At 48.3% G+C, this 16,596-nt stretch overlaps 1 protein-coding gene across 1 annotated transcript in view; it reads left to right on the top strand.

Moving 5' to 3' along the window:
* The first annotated feature begins 13,508 nt into the window (after positions 1–13,508).
* Positions 13,509–16,596, top strand: part of Rgs10 (regulator of G protein signaling 10) — a 40,187-nt gene continuing 37,099 nt past the window's right edge. Inside the window, exon 1 of the mRNA XM_042701363.1 lies at positions 13,509–13,636. Coding sequence (XP_042557297.1) covers positions 13,588–13,636 — 49 coding nt within the window. The 5' untranslated portion in view covers positions 13,509–13,587. The remainder of the gene's footprint in view (positions 13,637–16,596) is intronic.

The following is a 16,596-nucleotide window of genomic DNA, read 5'->3' as shown; positions in this document are numbered from 1 at the left end:
TACGTATGTATGTATATCCTTTTATTTTTTTGGTCAATCAAAGGGCTTGAATTCTGGGTCAGGGCGCTGTCCTTGAGCTCTTCAGCTAAAGGCTAGTGCTCTACCACTTGAGCCACAATACCACTTCCAGTTTTCTGGTGGTTTACTGGAGATGAGTCTCACAGACTTCTTACCCAGTCTCCTTTGAACCACGATCCTTATATCTCAGCCTCCTTAGTAGCTAGGATTACAGGTGTGAGCCACTGGCACCTGGCTCATTTTATTTTATTTTATTTTATTGTGCTGGGGATTGAGCCCAGGGCGGTGAGCATGTTAGACAAAATACTGTACCTCTAGCCCTCTGCTTTCTTTTTATTGAGTGTCTCATTGTGTTACCTAAATTGGCCTCAATCTTCTTATGATCCTCCTGTCTCAGCATTCCCAAGTACTAGGTATGAGTCACCACTTCAACTTCATTTGTAAAGAAGGAATTATAGTAATAATTGTGGCTTGAAAATTTGTTTTAGATTTTGTGAAAAGACAAGCTCTAATTACAGAGCTCAGGTTGACCTCAGACTCAGGATCTTCCTCCTGCTTCAGCCTCCTGAGGTGCTGGGATTATAAGTATGAGCTGTCAAGGGTGACTGGTATGTTTTAAGTGCCATGTTAATGTGAAAAACTTGTGTGGAAGTTGGGTTTGTTTTGAAAGGTCGTAGAGATAGGCTAGGTGCTATGATAGGACACTTTGAAAATAACTTTTTTTTTTTTTTGGGTCCGGTTGTGGGACCTGAACTCTGGGCCTGGGCATTGTCCCTCAGCTCTTCAGCTCAAGGCTAGCACTCTACCACTTGAGCCACAGCGCCACTTCCGGCTTTTTTCTTTTTGCTTATATGGTGCTGAGGAATTGAACCCAGGGCCTCAGGCATGCAAGGCAAGCGCTCTACCACTGAGCCACCTTCCCAGCCCCGAAAATAACTCTTTTAAGGCAAGAATGACTTGGTTTTAGAACTGCCTAAATATAAGAGGTTCTGTTTATGAAATGAGTAGGGATGAGGGAAGTGTGTGTGAGAAAAAGATGTTGAGGAGGAAAGGGGAAATAATGATCTTTTACTAAAATTACACTTATTTAGGGGGGAAATTACAGAATTTTTTTTTTTTGGGTCCGGTTGTGGGGCCTGAACTCTGGGCCTGAGCGCTGTCCCTCAGCTCTTCAGCTCAAGGCTAGTGATCTACCACTTGAGCCACAGCGCCACTTCCGGCTTTTTTTCTTTTTGCTTATGTGGTGCTGAGGAATCGAACCCAGGGCCTCAGGCATGCAAGGCAAGCGCTCTACCACTGAGCCACCTTCCCAGCCCGAAATTACAGAATTTTTAAGGTTTGGTGCATAAGAGACTCAGATAGACCTAGGGCTTGAGATCAAGGCCTGGGTACTATCCCTGAGTTTTTATGCTCAATGCTAGCACTCTACCACTTAAGCCATAGCTTCACTTCTAGTTTTTTGGTGGAGCTAAGAGTTTTATGGACTTTCTTGCCCCAGCTAGTTTTGAACCACGACCCTCAGATTCCAACCTAGAGTGAGTTGAATTAATGGCTAGAATTGGAGGCATCACTTGGTTATTTGTGTGGAAGAGTCATCCATACTTGATGTCAGTGTTCCAACAACCGTTGGTGGTAGCGGTCAAACCCAAGACCTTGCACATGCTAAATGTGTGTCTGTCACTGAGCTCTATGCCCCAGAACTGGCACTTCCTGTCTCCCACCTTTTTCTTTTTTCCCTTTTTTTTTTTTGGTCGGTCACAGGGCTTTAACTCTGGGCCTGGGTGCTGTCCCTCAGCTCTTCAACTCAAGGTTAGTCCTCTACCACTCGAGCCACAGTAGTTTATTGGAGATAAGAGTTTCACAGCTTTTCCTGCCTTGCCTGGATTTGAACCTCGATCCTCAGATCTCAGCCTCCTGAGTAGCTAGGATTACAGGTGTGAGCCACCAGCACCCAACTTTTTTTTGTGGTGATTTTGGGGCTTGAACTCTAGGACTGGGTGCTGTCCCTCAGCTCTTCAGCTCAAGGCTAGCACTCTACCACTTGAGCCACAGCACCAAGTCTCATGGACTTTTCCAGGTTGGCTTTGAACCTTGATCCTCAGATCTCAGATTCCTGAGTAGCTAGGATTACAGGTGTGAGCTACCAGCACCCGGCAGCTTTTTTTTTTTTTTTTTAAGGAGAGTTTTTCTAGGTTGCACAGGCTGCCCTCAACTCCCAGATTTAAGAGATCCTTCTTTCTTAGCCTCTAGGGTAGTGAGGACTGACCACAGGTGTGCATTACTAATCCTGTCTCAGTTTTGAAGTCGGCTTGAGAATCCACAAAATGAATAAAAACTGAAGTGATTTTGGATAACTGTTAGAGGAAAGTATACTGAAAAGTAATCTGGTTACACTATCTAGTAGTTGAATTTGAAGCTGGACTTAGCTTTCCTATAAACCTCTTTTTTACTTCTTGAGCATTGATGAGGTTTGCAAAAAGCCTGGTCATGAAGTGAAACTAGAATTGTGGCACTTTTAAGACTTACCAAGGTCTGGGAAGGTGGCTCAGTGGTAGAGCGCTTGCCTTGCATGCATGAGGCCCTGGGTTCAATTCGTCAGCACCACATAAGCAGGAAAAAAAAAGCCGAAAGTGGTGCTGTGGCTCAAGTGGTAGAGTGCTTAGCCTTGAGCTGAAGAGCTGAGGGACAGCGCCCAGGCCCAGAGTTCAGGCCCCACAACCGGACCCCCGCCCCCCCCCCCCAAAAAAAAAGACTTACCAGAATTTGCTATATATATATCTGTTAGATAAACCATGAATATTTCTGTTTTTAAGCTTTCTTCATTAGATTTGTGTATACCCATACAAATAAGTCCAAAATCAGGCAAGATGAGCTTGAAATATGTAAACATGTAATTGCATATTCTGACAGCTGATACTGTGTCAGTTTTTCTACATTCAGTTCATTGATAGAATTGAGGGTTGAATTTTTCCATATGTCATTGCTTTTGCACAAGAATAAAGCTAATGTATAGGTCTTAACATAGATTCAAAAAATTGAGAACTCTTCTTTTTTACCTTAAGCTTCCTTTTGAACAAAGTGTGATAAACTAAGCTTCCTTGAAAAAGATTTTAACTGATTCCCTCTTAACTATCCTATGTTTCAGCATGTGGTACAGCTTGTGGCTGTGTGACCTGTTTACAAAGATTCTGATCAGGAGAAAGAAGTCAGGGTTGTCTCCTAGACAGCCCTGGGCAGATTTAGTAAGCCATTTGTGAGTAAACTAGGTTGGATGTCAATGTAGTTTATGAGCTATTGGTTTAAGATTATACATGTTGGGGGGGAGGGGGGCGCATGCGCGCATGCACGCCTGCCTGCTGATGCTCGGAACCTGATTATCTGAGCTGCTTTGCTTAAGGGTAACACTCTACCACTTGAGCTAGAGCTTTACTTCTGGCTTTTTTGGGGGGGTTGGGGGTGGGAGGAGGGGAGTAGTAGTTAATTGGAGCTAAGAGTCTCATGGACTTTGCTGCTTATCAGCCTCCTGAGTAGCTAGGATTACAGGTGTGAGCACCCAGCTTAATGATCTACATTGTATCAAGTCTAGGAGCATTATCAAGTTATTTGTTAACAACTTCTTTTCTGAGAGATGGTCCCTCCCAGTAGTACTTTTTGTGTGTGTGTGTGCGTGTGTGTGTGTGTGTGTGTGCCAGTTCTGGGGCTTAACCTCGGGGCCTGGGCATTGTCCCTGAGCTTTTTTTTTTGGGTGGGGGGATCGGGTCGTGGGGCCTGAACTCTGGGCCTGGGTGCTGTCCCTCAGCTCTTCAGCTCAAGGCTAGCGCTCTACCACTTGAGCCACAGCGCCACTTCTGGCTTTTTTCTTTTTGTTTATGTGGTGTTGAGGAATTGAACCCAGGGCCTCATGCATGCAAGGCAAGCGCTCTACCACTGAGCCACCTTCCTAGCCCTGAGCTGCTGTTTTTTTTTTTTTGCCAACAGTACTTTTCAATGTCCACTTTGGTGAGTTTTCTATCTATATTAGGATTTGGGGCACATATTACTGTTTGGCAATAATTGCCTTTGAACACTTGTAAAATAATGATGTTAGAAGAGCCTTTAAGATTCATATTTAACTTTGTATATGCGGGTGCATGTATGCATGCGTGTGTACACACGCGCGTGAGTGTGTGTGATATTTCTAGCAGCTTACCTATCTTGATTTTTTTTCTTTTTCTTTTTTTTTTGTGTGTGTGTGCTGATCCTTGGGCTTGAACTCAGAGCTTGGGTACTATATTTGAAGGGTTTTTCTTTTGCTCAGAGTGAATGCTCTACCACTTTAAGTCACAGCTTCACTTCTAGCTTTTTGGTGGTTAATTGGAGATAGAGTTTCACAGACTTTCCTGCCCAGGCCAATCTTGAATGGCAATCCTCAGTTCTCAGCCTCCTGAGTACCTAGTATTTATTACAGGTGTGAGCCACCAGCACCTGCATTTTCAATTCTTTGTGTTTCTCCACGAGGAATGGAGTAGGTGCTCTTCTTCCTTTTCCTTCATCTACACAATTCTATGGCCTGTACAGCACTTGGCGCATTGTAAATGTCATGCTCAAGGGATCACCATTGAGGAAATAAAAGCAAACAGGGGTTTTCATTTTCCTCTTGAAACCAGAACACCACCTGGTGTTCTATTTGAGTAGCATTTAATTAGAACCAACTGGCGACTTATCTAAAATGCAGGTTCGGGGGCTCTACAATTGTGAGTGAAGGTGCTCGGAGATAAAATGAATTAGCCTAGATTCCTTTTTTTTTTTTCCTCCTTCCTCGCTCCATCCTGACCATGTCATAGTTAACACTGGTCTTTTTGGAGTCAGTGATTTTTGTGACTACACCCAAGTATAGTTTGCCAAGTGTCTCTCCAAAGTGATGGAGATAGGCTTTGAATGGTAATGCCTGGATGGGCCTGGTCAGAGCCCCCGTGTAGCACTCTTCAAGGCTGGGGATAGTTGGGGTGCAGGTAGCTTGAGGAGGGTTGCTTTTCAGAACAAGCGGAGGCTGCTAGTGTAGCAGGATTGGATTTCTGAGGTCTGAGGGTGACAAATGGAACTAGCCATGGAAGTGACACAGTTGAGGTTTTTTTTTTTTCCTTGCCAGTCCTGGGGCTTGAACTCAGGTCCTGGACACTGACTCTGAGCTTCTTTTGCGCAAGGCTAGCACTCTACCACTTGAGCCACAGCGCCACTTCTGGCCTTTTCTGTTTATGTGGTACTGAGGAATCAAACCTAGGTCTTCATGCATGTTAGGCAAGCACTCTAAGCTACATTCCCAGCCCACAGTTGAGATTCTTGAAGTGGCAATTTTAAATGGGTGTGTGCTTCAGAATTCTGTTGGTAAACTGTAGCATAGTAGGACGTTTCTGGATTGTGAGAGTTAAATGAGGGCGATAAAGCAAGTTATAAAGACTGTAGCAAACCTAGGAAACAGTTTAACTGTGCAGCTCATCTACTGCTTGACAGCCCCCACAGTAGGGCATAATTAAATGCGTGTCACTGAATGTTATTTGGCCTTTCTATCTTGAGGGATAAATGTTTCCTAAAGACTATATTCTTAATTTTGTTTCGTCGGGTCTTAAATGTGTACCTTGAATCTAGATGTCCTATAAAAAAACAGCTTTTAAATTTTAATAGGTATGAAAATTATTTGTGCTTATTCACAGATAGAACCTTATTGTCAAGCAAATGCTTTGTTTCAACCTTAGATTTTCTGATGGTTCTATTAAACTTACTGGCCAGGAGACAATGCAAAATCAGAAAAAACAAAACTTCACCTTAATAGATCTTATTTTCATCTATTCTTTTCTACCTTAGTCTATATGATTAATGCCTTTCAGCCAGACTTCTGCGATATCTTTGTTGAGGTGTTGGGGATTGAATCCTGGACTTCAGGTATGCTAGACAAGTGCTGTACAACAGAGCTAGAGTCCCAGCTTGCAGTGTCTTCTTACCTTGCCTCCAACACACACACATACATGGCAGAAAAGATAAAATTAAGATTTCACAGAAAATTTTGCATCATATGAACAGCTTAGAATTTCTACAAAGTGGCTGCATTCGGGCACTTGACCTCAGGTCTCCGTAGCCCTGGGCTTCCTTCAGAGTGGCATGCAGTGCTGCCACACAGCCTCAGGCAGAGGACTGACACCATGAGACTGCCCTGGGAAGGATCACCCTCGAGGCAGGTCCTGTTAGGAGGCCTCTGCCATATCCTCACAGAGCTGGTGACTTGGGCAAAGAGGAACTGGCGAGAAGTGGGGGGTTCTGGGTTTCTTGTTGAAGGCTCCTAGAGATGTGGGAGATGGCCCTGTGGTGACTGCCTGGGAGCAGCGGCAGTGTGGTTGCACTTCATGGGGACAGAGCAGGTATGGGCAGAAGTGTTCTGTTTTGAATAGGGTGCACTGAGAGTCTGTTAAGCATCCTTGAAGTCAAGCGGAGAATCTAGGCTGAAGAGCACAGGAGGGGAGCTCTGCAGTCTGAAAGTGGCACTTGGCACTGGGCGGTGATGACAAGTCAGTGCAGGCTTGTCCGTGTGGCCCGCGTGCAGGAGTTCGGATTTGGGAAGACAGGACAACTTATTCTCTGTTCAATTTTGCTATTAACGTTTCTTTAAAAATTAAAGTTGAGGGGCTGGGAAGGTGGCTCAGTGGTAGAGTACTTGCCTCACATGCATGAAGCCCTGGGTTCGATTCCTCAGCACCACATATGCAGAAAAAGGCAGAAGTGGTGCTGTGGCTCAAGAGGTAGAGTGCTAGCCTTGAGCTGAAGAAGCTTAGGGACAGTGCCCGGGCCCTGAGTTCAAGCCCCTGGACTGGCAACACACACACATACACGAGATTTTTTTTTTTTTTTTTTAATTTAGGGCCAACCCAGAGCCTTGCTTGAAATCTGGACCTGGATACCTAGCTTTCTTCTCAAGGCAGGCTGGGGCTTTTCACCTGAGCCACACCTCTACTGGCTTTTTGCTGGTTAAGCACCTGGCTTTAACATTTTTTTTTAATTGATGCGATTCAGAGGCAATGAGAAAAGTAAGCAGAGCAAAGCGAGTCCAGGACTAAGAATACAATGTACCACCACTAGAGTTGGGGGAGCGGGAAGGGCTGAAGACGGTGCTGTTCCAGAAGTGAGAGGAAGAAAGTGGCCAAGAGGGAGGAAGCCCTGGACAGGATAACATGCTGAGAAAGATCGGGTAAGGCAGGCTGAGGACAGCGCTGGATTTCTCAAGGAGAACAGCACCCCTGGGTGGTGGAGATGGGGAGCAGCAAGAAGGTGTTCCTCTGAGCAGTGGCCATGTGAAATGGGGACAAAGACATGTTTTAGGTTTTGTTTTTGTTTTAGATCTGAGACCTGGACTCAAACTCAGTACCTGACACTTCCTATTGCTCATTGGCTAGCATTCTACCAACAGCCACACCTCAACCCCTTGTTTTAAAATATATTTTTACATGGCAGCTGGGCACCGGTGGCTCAAGCCTGTAATCTAGCTACTCAGGAGGCTGAGAGCTGAAGATCAAAGTTCAAAGGTAGCCTGGGCAGAAAAGTCTGCGAGACTCTTTATCTACAATTAATCACCTTGGATTGGAGGTGTGGCTCAAGTGGTAGAGTGCTTGGTTTGAGGGGGGGGAAAAAAAAGCCAAGCAAGAGTACAGGCCCTGAGTTCAAGCATCAGTACTGGCATACACACACACACACACACACACACACACACACACACACACACACACACACACACACACACACACACACACACACACACACACACACACACACACACACACACACACACACACACACACACACACCACACGGGACAGTAATTGGGAGAGAGCATTTGACTGGGTGTTCCGTATGCATGTATGGAAGTATCACAATATAACACCCTTGTACAACTAATGGCTGCTAATAAAAATGTCAAAAATAATTGACAAGTTAAAACTAAATATTCTAAGTATACAATGTAATGATGTAATGTAGGCTTACTGATGATCACAATCGAGTTGTTGAATGTGCCCCTCATCTCCCACGCTGAATGAGATCCTGGAACTCATTCATCTTATAACTGAAAGTTTGCAGACTTCATCACCATCTCCCCATGTCCCAGAGCCCTGACACCTGCCCTCCTCTTTCCAATTTCCATAAATTTGGCTCTATTAGATTGAATCGTGTTATTTGTCTCTCTGGCTCTGGCTTATTTCATTGAGCCTCATGCCTTCCAAGTTTATCCACAGTGTCACAGATAACAGGACTTCTTTCTATTTTTACAAGCTGATTGTTTTGTCTTGAGAATGGAGAAATGCAAGTTTCAGTATAAGCTGATAGAATTAGTTTTAGAATTGTTTAAGTAGAAATTCTAACTAGGACCTAAGGTTTACACATACAATGTCTTCATGCCTCTTCGTGGATTCAGAGTACCTCTGGGGAGAGGCACTCTGTAGTGATATTCTTGCCCGCAGTCAGGACCTGCCAAACATAGGTTCCACTTGGGTCTAAGCCTCAGTTTCCTCATCTGCAGCACAAGATACTGACCTCTTCCTCAAGCTGTGATATGCCAGGAATGTGTGACTGGAAATAGAGAGATCAAAGATGGGAAAGGCTGACTGCTTGCTTCTTCCATGGGAAACAGATGTATTTTGTTTTGTTTTGTTTTGTTTTGCCAGTCCTGGGGCTTGAACTCTGAGCCTGGGTTCTGTCCCTGAGCTGCTTTTGCTCAAGGCTAATGTTCTACCACTTTGAATCACAGTTCCACTACTGGTTTTTGAATGGTTAATTGGAGATAAGAGTGTCAAGGAACTTTTCTGCCCAGGCTGCCTTCAAGCCACAATCCTCAGATCTCAGCCTTCTGAGTAGCTAGGATTAAGCCATGAGCTACCAGTGCCTGGCATGAAACAATTTAAAGAAAGCAAAACTAATGTAAAAATGAGGGCTTACATATTTGTAGTGCTAAATCCAGTGATGATTTCAACCAGTTTCTTATTATTGAATCCCCCCTCTTGCCCTAGTTTCAAAGTGCATACACTGCAGATATTTTGCACGAAGGAGGAAATATACTAAAGCAAATCACTCAATATCCTATCATCCAGAGGTAAATGCTAGAAATATTCATGTGTAGTTAGCTGCTAACTTTGTATACATAAATATATATAACTGAAAATGTTCTGTATATATCCTGATTTGTTTCAATGAAAGCCTCATATGCATGCTCACACATCATCAAATAGCCTACACATAGTCTGTTACAACTGTTAAATAGTCCATCATAAGCATGTGTTATAACCTGGGCGCCAGTGGCTCACGCCTGTAATCCTAGCTACTTAGGAGGCTGAGATCTGAGGATCATGGTTCAAAGCCAGCCCAGGCAGAAAAGTCCGTGAGACTCTGATCTCCAATAAACCACTAGAAAACCAGAAGTGGCACTGTGGCTCAAGAGGTAGAGCACTGACCTTGAGCTGAAGAGCCCAGGGACAGCGCCCAGGCCCAGAGTTCAAGCCCCACGACTGACCAAAGAAAAAAAAAATGTATGTTATAACACCAGTGTTAGAATATATTATAGGCACCCATGTCTCATGCCTATTAATCTTAGCTACTTAAGAGGCTGGGATCTGAGGATCAAGGTTTAAAGTCAGCCTGGCCAAGAAAGTCTGAGACTCTTAGCTCAAGTTAACCAGCAAAAAGCCAGGAGTGGAGCTGTGGCTCAAGTGTAGATTGTTAGCCTTGGATGAAAAAGCTAAGGGACTGCACCCAGGCCCTGAGTTCAAGCCCCAGTAACATCACACACACACACACACAACCACACACACACACACACACACACACACACACACGTATGTTATAGTGAGCATTTTTAGCTACTATAAAACAAAAAAAGTATTAAGACAAATTTTTGCATTATTCTTTGACATGAATGACAAGTTGTAGAATAATATTTACTGGTCCAATAAACATGTTGCAGACTTCTAAATGTATTACCAAATCAAGCATCTTACTATATTTGCCTCTCCTGACCTACCAGGGAGGGATTGGGGTTGGTAACATTTGCTTTTCTCCTCTCACGTTTGTGAGCCTCACACTGTTCCTAGCCTGCCAACTTCCTAGTTATTATTATTTAAAAATAATAATAAAGCTGCCTGTGTCTCACCCCTGTAATCCAAGCTACTCAAAATGCTGAGATCTGAGGGCCCAGGCAGGAAAGTCCATGAGATTCTTATCTTGAATTAACGACCACAAAGTTGAATGGAGGGGTGGCTCAATTTGTACAGTGCCATTCTTGAGTGAAAGAGCTAAGGAACGGTGCCCAGGCCCTGAGCCCAAACCACAGTACTGGCACCAAAAAGCAAACAAAGCCCACTTTATTTTGGGACTTGAACTTGGGGCACTCCACCTTATACTTGTACCACACCTGTAGCCCTTTCTACTTTAGGTTATTTTTCAGATAGAGTAGCTCTTTGCATGGCGAGCGGGGGCTGTCAGCTACCTCTGCTTCCCATATGTGGAGCTGATCACCAGATGTGTACCACTATACTTGGCTTGTCTATCAAGGTGGAGACTCACTAACTTTTTGACCACACTGATCTCTTGGATCTCTGCTTTCCAGGTAGCGAGGATTACAACTCCTAGACCCTCAAAAGAGCCATTCAGAGCCATTTTTGTCTGTGTATAGGTTAAAGTTTATTATTTATCAAAACAGGTCTTGGAGGAGGAGGAAGAGTAATTCAGATGCCAGTAATTTTTGTGCGCCTACATGTGCTGGGCACAATGCCAGATGCTATTTTGTTTATTTCTGCTGCTCAACACCCCCTTGGAATGTACGTGTAATCCCTTCCTCGTGTGTCCCAGAAGGCTGTGCTGTGACAGAGGAGACACAGCTGGTCCTCTTCAGTCAAGCCTGGTACCCAGGTCTGCCCATCTCTAATAGAGAGTACTTATGTATTTAGTTACTGTTCTTTCCTTCAACTGGCCTCGCATAGTCTTGTTTCTATACATCCTGGTCATAAGAGAGACACTCTAAAATAGATTCACAGCTTACCACTTTCTTTTAAGTTTCTGAGTAAAACATGTTGACCTCAAAAGCCCGCTGAGGGTGGGAAGGTGGCTCAGTGGTAGAGCGCTTGCCTTGCATGCAGGAGGCCCTGGATTGGATTCCTCAGCACCACATAAGCAGAAAAAGCTGGAAGTGGTGCTGTGGCTCAAGTGATAGAATACTAGTCTTGAGCTGAAGAGCTGAGAGGACAGCACCCAGGCCTAGAGTTCAGGCCCCATGACCAAAACAACAACAATAACAACAAAAGCCTTCTGAATATTGTTTCTGGAAGACTCTAGGCTTTCTCTTCCCACCTGATCTGAAGGTCATGGAACCAAAGGTGAGACAGGGAGAAAAGTGTCTCCTTTCACTATGAATAAGGCTTGCCATTGTCTCCAAAGGCTTGATGTGAGTGAGGGGGGGAGGGTTAGGGATGGGCTGGGTGGGTTGCTGGACTGGACTTGGTGGTGGGCGCCTCCAAGGCATGAGTAAACTACAGGTAGGACCTATGTGTGTGTGTGTGCTTGGCAAGCTTTGGAAGGGAAGATGCTTTGTAACTTTTGTTTTGGTTTTCGGCACACTACATGTTGAAGACTAGCTTTTGGATTGTAGGACACTTAAAACAGAGTTCCCCAAGCCAAAAAAAAGAAAAAAAGAGAGAAATTGTATACATTAAACCTTAGTCATAGTCTTCAATACTATTTGATATGATAACAAGGCAGTGAAAGTGGTTTGAAGCTGTTACGTCTTTCCCCTTATTTAGGAAACGGCTGAGGTTCTAAGCTCAGGAAAGACCAGAGCAGAATGTCTGGCTGCCATTGTTTGTCTCCTTATTCCCTGCCTTAGGATTACTTGTGATTTAGTCTCTGGGGAAGTTTTCTCAGGAGGTGTGTCCCACAAATTCTGTTATTGTTTCGGAAACACAGTGATCTCATTGAGATCCAGAATCCTGCCAGTATTTAAAACCCCATTCTTACAAAGTCCTGAGTATATGCAAGTATCATTTCAACAGAACAGAAGCTTGTCCCTGGAGTTGGCCTATAAAACTTTTTTTGGGGGGGGGGGGTGGGGGGAGGAGAGTTGGTCATGGAGCTTGAACTCAGGGCCTGAACGCTGTCCTTGAACTTTTGTGCTCAAAGCTAGTACTCCACCACTTTGAGCCAGAGCGCCATTTCCAAAAAGAGGACATTTTTAAAGACCAGCCTGGAAGCTAGGTTCTAAGGCTCTTCACCTGTCACCTGTTCCCTTCCACACCTTGTCTGCAGGCAGGCCAATCCTCCGCTGGCCACGGAGGGCCAAGATGTGCAACTACTCTGCAGAAAATGACTCTGACTAAGAAGAGTAGGGAGAGAAATGAGAGGCAACCAGAGGGCCAGAGCTGGGGTGGAATTGGGACTGTGGGATGGGCAGAGGGAGGACGAACAAGCAGAACAGGAAGCTCAGAATAGAAGATAAAAAAGAAAGTGCCAACTAGTGAAAATACTTCAGAAGAATGGGGGGGGAGGACGACGACTGGGCTTAGAAAAATAGCAATTAGTACAGCTAAAAATAAAGAGCAATTTAGAGACAAAGCCAGATACACAAGGAGGAAAAAAAAACTCGCCAGAAAGACAATTCCTTGCAAACCAAATGCTCAAGAAAATGGGGCTAATGACCCCAATTCCCCCTTGGGCTGTTTTGTAGAAGAAGTTATAAACTGGAAGCGGTGGAGGGAGACGCTGCGCAGGTGACTGGGGGAGGGGGAGTGCCACGGGAGCCGGGAGCCTGGCAGGCCCTGCGTGATTCCAGTCTTGGAGCGGAAAGTCCCCCAAAGTTACACCAGTGTCTCGGGTCCGCAGAGCCTCGGGCCCAGGGCAGAAGGCGCCTGGCTTGTGGCGCCCACTCGCGGCGGCCCGACTCCCGCGCGCGGGCACCGCGGCCGGGGCCCTGGCGGCGCCTGTGGGGTGCGCGCGGGAAGGAGCGGGGACCTCAGATCGCCGGGACCCGGGACGCCAAGAGTGCGCACACGGCGCCGGCCTGTGCCGTGCCCGGCTGCCGGGAGCGGGCGGAAGCCGGGGTGGACTAGGGAGTGGAAAACCCGGCGCGCGGGGCGGCGTGGCAGGCGAGCCCCGCGGGGACGCAAGGGGCCCGGCTCTCCCCGCCTCCGCCAGCCGCCCGGGCAGGGCTCCTCAGTCCCGGACGGCGCCTTCGGCTGCCTGCTGGGCATCCCCGGCTCACTCACCGGTGTGTGTGTGGGGGTCACCTGGGGTCGCCCCGCCCCGCCCTGGCGCCCCGAGGCTGCATCCCGGGCCACGCGGCGCGGGCGGGCTGGGCGCACGGAGCGCGCCACGCGGCGCCTCGCCGAGAGGAGGCGGCGGGCGGGGGCTGGGCGCGCCGGGGCGGAGCCGCGCGGGCTCCTCCTCCTCCCTGCCCTCTCCGCCCTCCTCCTTCCTCCCTCACCGTCCTCCTCCTCCTCTTCGCCTCGCTCCGGCTCGGCCGCCGCGCCGCGGGGCTGCTCCACCTTGGGAGCCTGGGCGCCCGCGGCGATGTTCAACCGCGCCGTGAGCCGCCTGAGCAGGAAGCGGCCGCCGTCAGGTAAGCGGCGCCGGGACCTGCGGGGATCCGAGGATCGGGACCCCGGGAGAGACGGCGAGGAGCCGCCCGGGCCGGCGCTGCCCGCTGGGCATCCTTCCCTCCCTCCGGGCTCGGGCGTGGCTTGGAGGTGCCTCCCCGACGGGCGCCCCGGCCGCCCGCCGCTGCTCGCGGCTCGGTTCGCGCTCCCCGGGATCGCAGCCGCGCGCGGGAGAGCGCAGAGCTGCCGAGTCGCGCGGGGAGGAAGTTTGGCTGAAAGCAGAGGCAGGAGCCGGGCTTCGCTGTATTAATGATGGTCTGGGAGGGAAAGGAGAGCCCAACCCCAAAAAACTCTGCAGGGGGAGTGGGATCCGGATTCCGAAAGCGGGGTCCCCCTCGGGGCGGCGGGCGTGGTGGGACGGGCGCCCGCGCGCCGCGCGCCCGTCCCGGGGAGGCGCGGCGGGACCTCGGGCGCCCCGGGGCCGCGGCTCCGCGGTGCGCGGCCCAACCGTGGGGCCGCGAAGGTGGCCCAGCGCCGGGGCGGAGAAGGTTCCCGAGTGGGTTGCCCGGGCGGAGCCGTGGCGCGGCCGCTGCGGCTGTCACCGTGGCCCGGCCCAGCCCCAGCCCGGTGAGACGTCCGGAACCCCCACCCGGACCGGCCGAGCGCCTTTTGTGGGCCGCCGTCTCCAGTTTTGTCTCTTCACACCCCTTCCCTTCCCCGGAGAAAGGGGGAACCGAAGCTCGGAGTGTTGGGTAACTCGCCCAGAGTCACAGCTGCCAGGTGATGCCGCGTCTTTCCACTGCGGCCTGACCCCGCTTCGGAGCTTTCCCGTCGCCCCCCTTCAACATTCGCTTCGGCAAAGCGCCCGGAGTCGGCGGGTCGGCGGTTCTTCCCGCTTCCCCTAACATTCAACGTGGTTGGAGAGATTGCCACCAGCCTGGCCGGGTCGGGATGGCACCTTCACCGCTGGGCAGCCTGCGCGCGCCACGCTCATTGAGCACCGCATTGGAGCCTGCCCTCTCTCATCCACTTTAGGCAAACCATTCCACGTAATACTCAGGACCACCGTAATAAGCCCAGGCTTCACAGGGTTACTGTGAAGATCTTACATGCTGAGTGTCAGTGTGTTGCACGTGCATCAGGGTTCCCTTGGTGGGTGTGCGTGGACCTCGGTGTGGTGTGATGAACTTGAAGGTCTGACACTAAACAAGTTGCAGCACTGTTGCGGGCTGCAGTTTCAAGTATGTTGCATGGATTTGGCCCAAACTGGCTTGCAAAAGCCAGCTGTGGAGCCAGGTGCTGGTGGCTCATGTCCAGAATCCTAGCTACTCAGGAGGCGGACATCTGAGGATCTAGCTTCAAAGCCAGCAGAGGCAGGAAAGTTTGTGAGACTTTCATCCCCAGGTAACCACCAAAAAAGCCAGTGATTCACGTGGCAGAACTCCATCCTTGAGCCGATAAGCTAAGAAAGAGCACAAGGCCCAGTGCAGCATTTAAAAAAAAAAAAAGCTAGTTGTTAAATATTCAAGAAATTTGGGAACTAGTTGCTAAGCTTAGCCATCATGGGATATTAGCATCATGGAAATCAGCAGATGCTAGAAATCTAGGCTTGGCACCTGTGGGTCAGTTTCTTTACCAGTAAAGTGGGTTTCACAGGGCCATGGGCTTAACTTCACTAACACTTACAAGCCCGGAGCAGTGCCTGACATAATAAATGCATAAGTTTACTAGCTCTGTCTTTTCTCTCTTATCCTAGTATAAATAGAGCTGCCACGCACATTTCCACGCAAGTTGCTCATTGCTTTGGATCATATTTGGGATGAAGACTCACAAATAGAACCAATGAATCATGGGAGATGCATGGATTTAAGGTGCTTTTGCTTTTTTTTTTTTGGCCAGGCTGTATCCTCTCCCCAAAATAAGGCTCAGGGCAGTTTCTGGAACAGCAGTGTGCTGTACCAGATTCAGGGCAACAGACTTAAAGTCTGCTGAGATAGGATGGTGTCGCTGGTGGAGCGGTCAGCAGCCTGCACTCCAGGAGCTGGATTTCCTTGGAATTTTTAGGTAAATGTATGCTCTCCACAGGCAAAGAGACATCAGCCCCTGCCAGGTGGTCACCACAGCCAGCAGTAGGAAAAGGAGCCAAGTAAGAAAGGGAGAAGTATTGGGAAGCCAGCCAAGTGTAAAACTCTGCTGACTTTTGGGTGGGAATCTTGATTTCTCTTCCTTCAGATCTAGGGATTGGAGTCAGGGTCTTGCATATGCTAAGCAAGCGCTCTCTCCCACAAAGCCACCCCCAGCTGAATTATTTTTTCTTAAAGACTCTTGAAATTGTGTAAGCAAGCTCAGGCTCCACAAAAGCTGGATCCACCCCTGCATGAGTGCTGATTTGGGCCTGGCTGCAGTCCTATCTCCTAGAGAGCCTCTTGTTAGACTTCTTGCAAAATCTAATTGAAGTGATACCTTTAAACTAAGGCTCTGAGTTCTTCACCCCCACTTCCAAGATTCAAAGAGGAATTATAGTCACCTTTCAGGGTTTCACAGTGTGTGTCTTCCACCAACCAGGTGCGGATAGATGGAGCTTGATAACAGTCAGCTAGGCGCTGGTGGCTCACGCTTGTAATCCTAGCCAGTCAGGAGGCTGAGATCTGAGGATCACAGTTCCAAGCTAGCCTGCACAAAAGAGCCTGAGACTCTATCTCCAGCTAACCAGCAAACAAAACAAAACAAAACAAAACACGGGCCTGAAGTGGAGCTGCGACCCTAGTGATAAGAGTGCCAGCCTTGAGCGACAAAGCTAAGGGGCAGTGCCCATGCCCTCAGTGCAAGCCCAGTACTACATGCGTGCTTGAGCACGCACATGTGTGCACACACACACACACACACACACACACACACACACACACGCATATCTTGGCCCAGGTTTGCCGTTTCGTCTTGGGTTGACAAGAGTTGGCTGTATTTTTAACAGGTACCCCAGTTG

The sequence above is a fragment of the Dipodomys spectabilis genome, unplaced genomic scaffold, assembly GCF_019054845.1.
Source record: "Dipodomys spectabilis isolate Male_0828 unplaced genomic scaffold, ASM1905484v1 ptg000289l, whole genome shotgun sequence".
NCBI lineage: Eukaryota > Metazoa > Chordata > Mammalia > Rodentia > Heteromyidae > Dipodomys > Dipodomys spectabilis.
The sequence above is the reverse complement of the archived record's forward strand: the minus strand, read 5'-3'. Positions and strand labels throughout refer to the sequence as shown.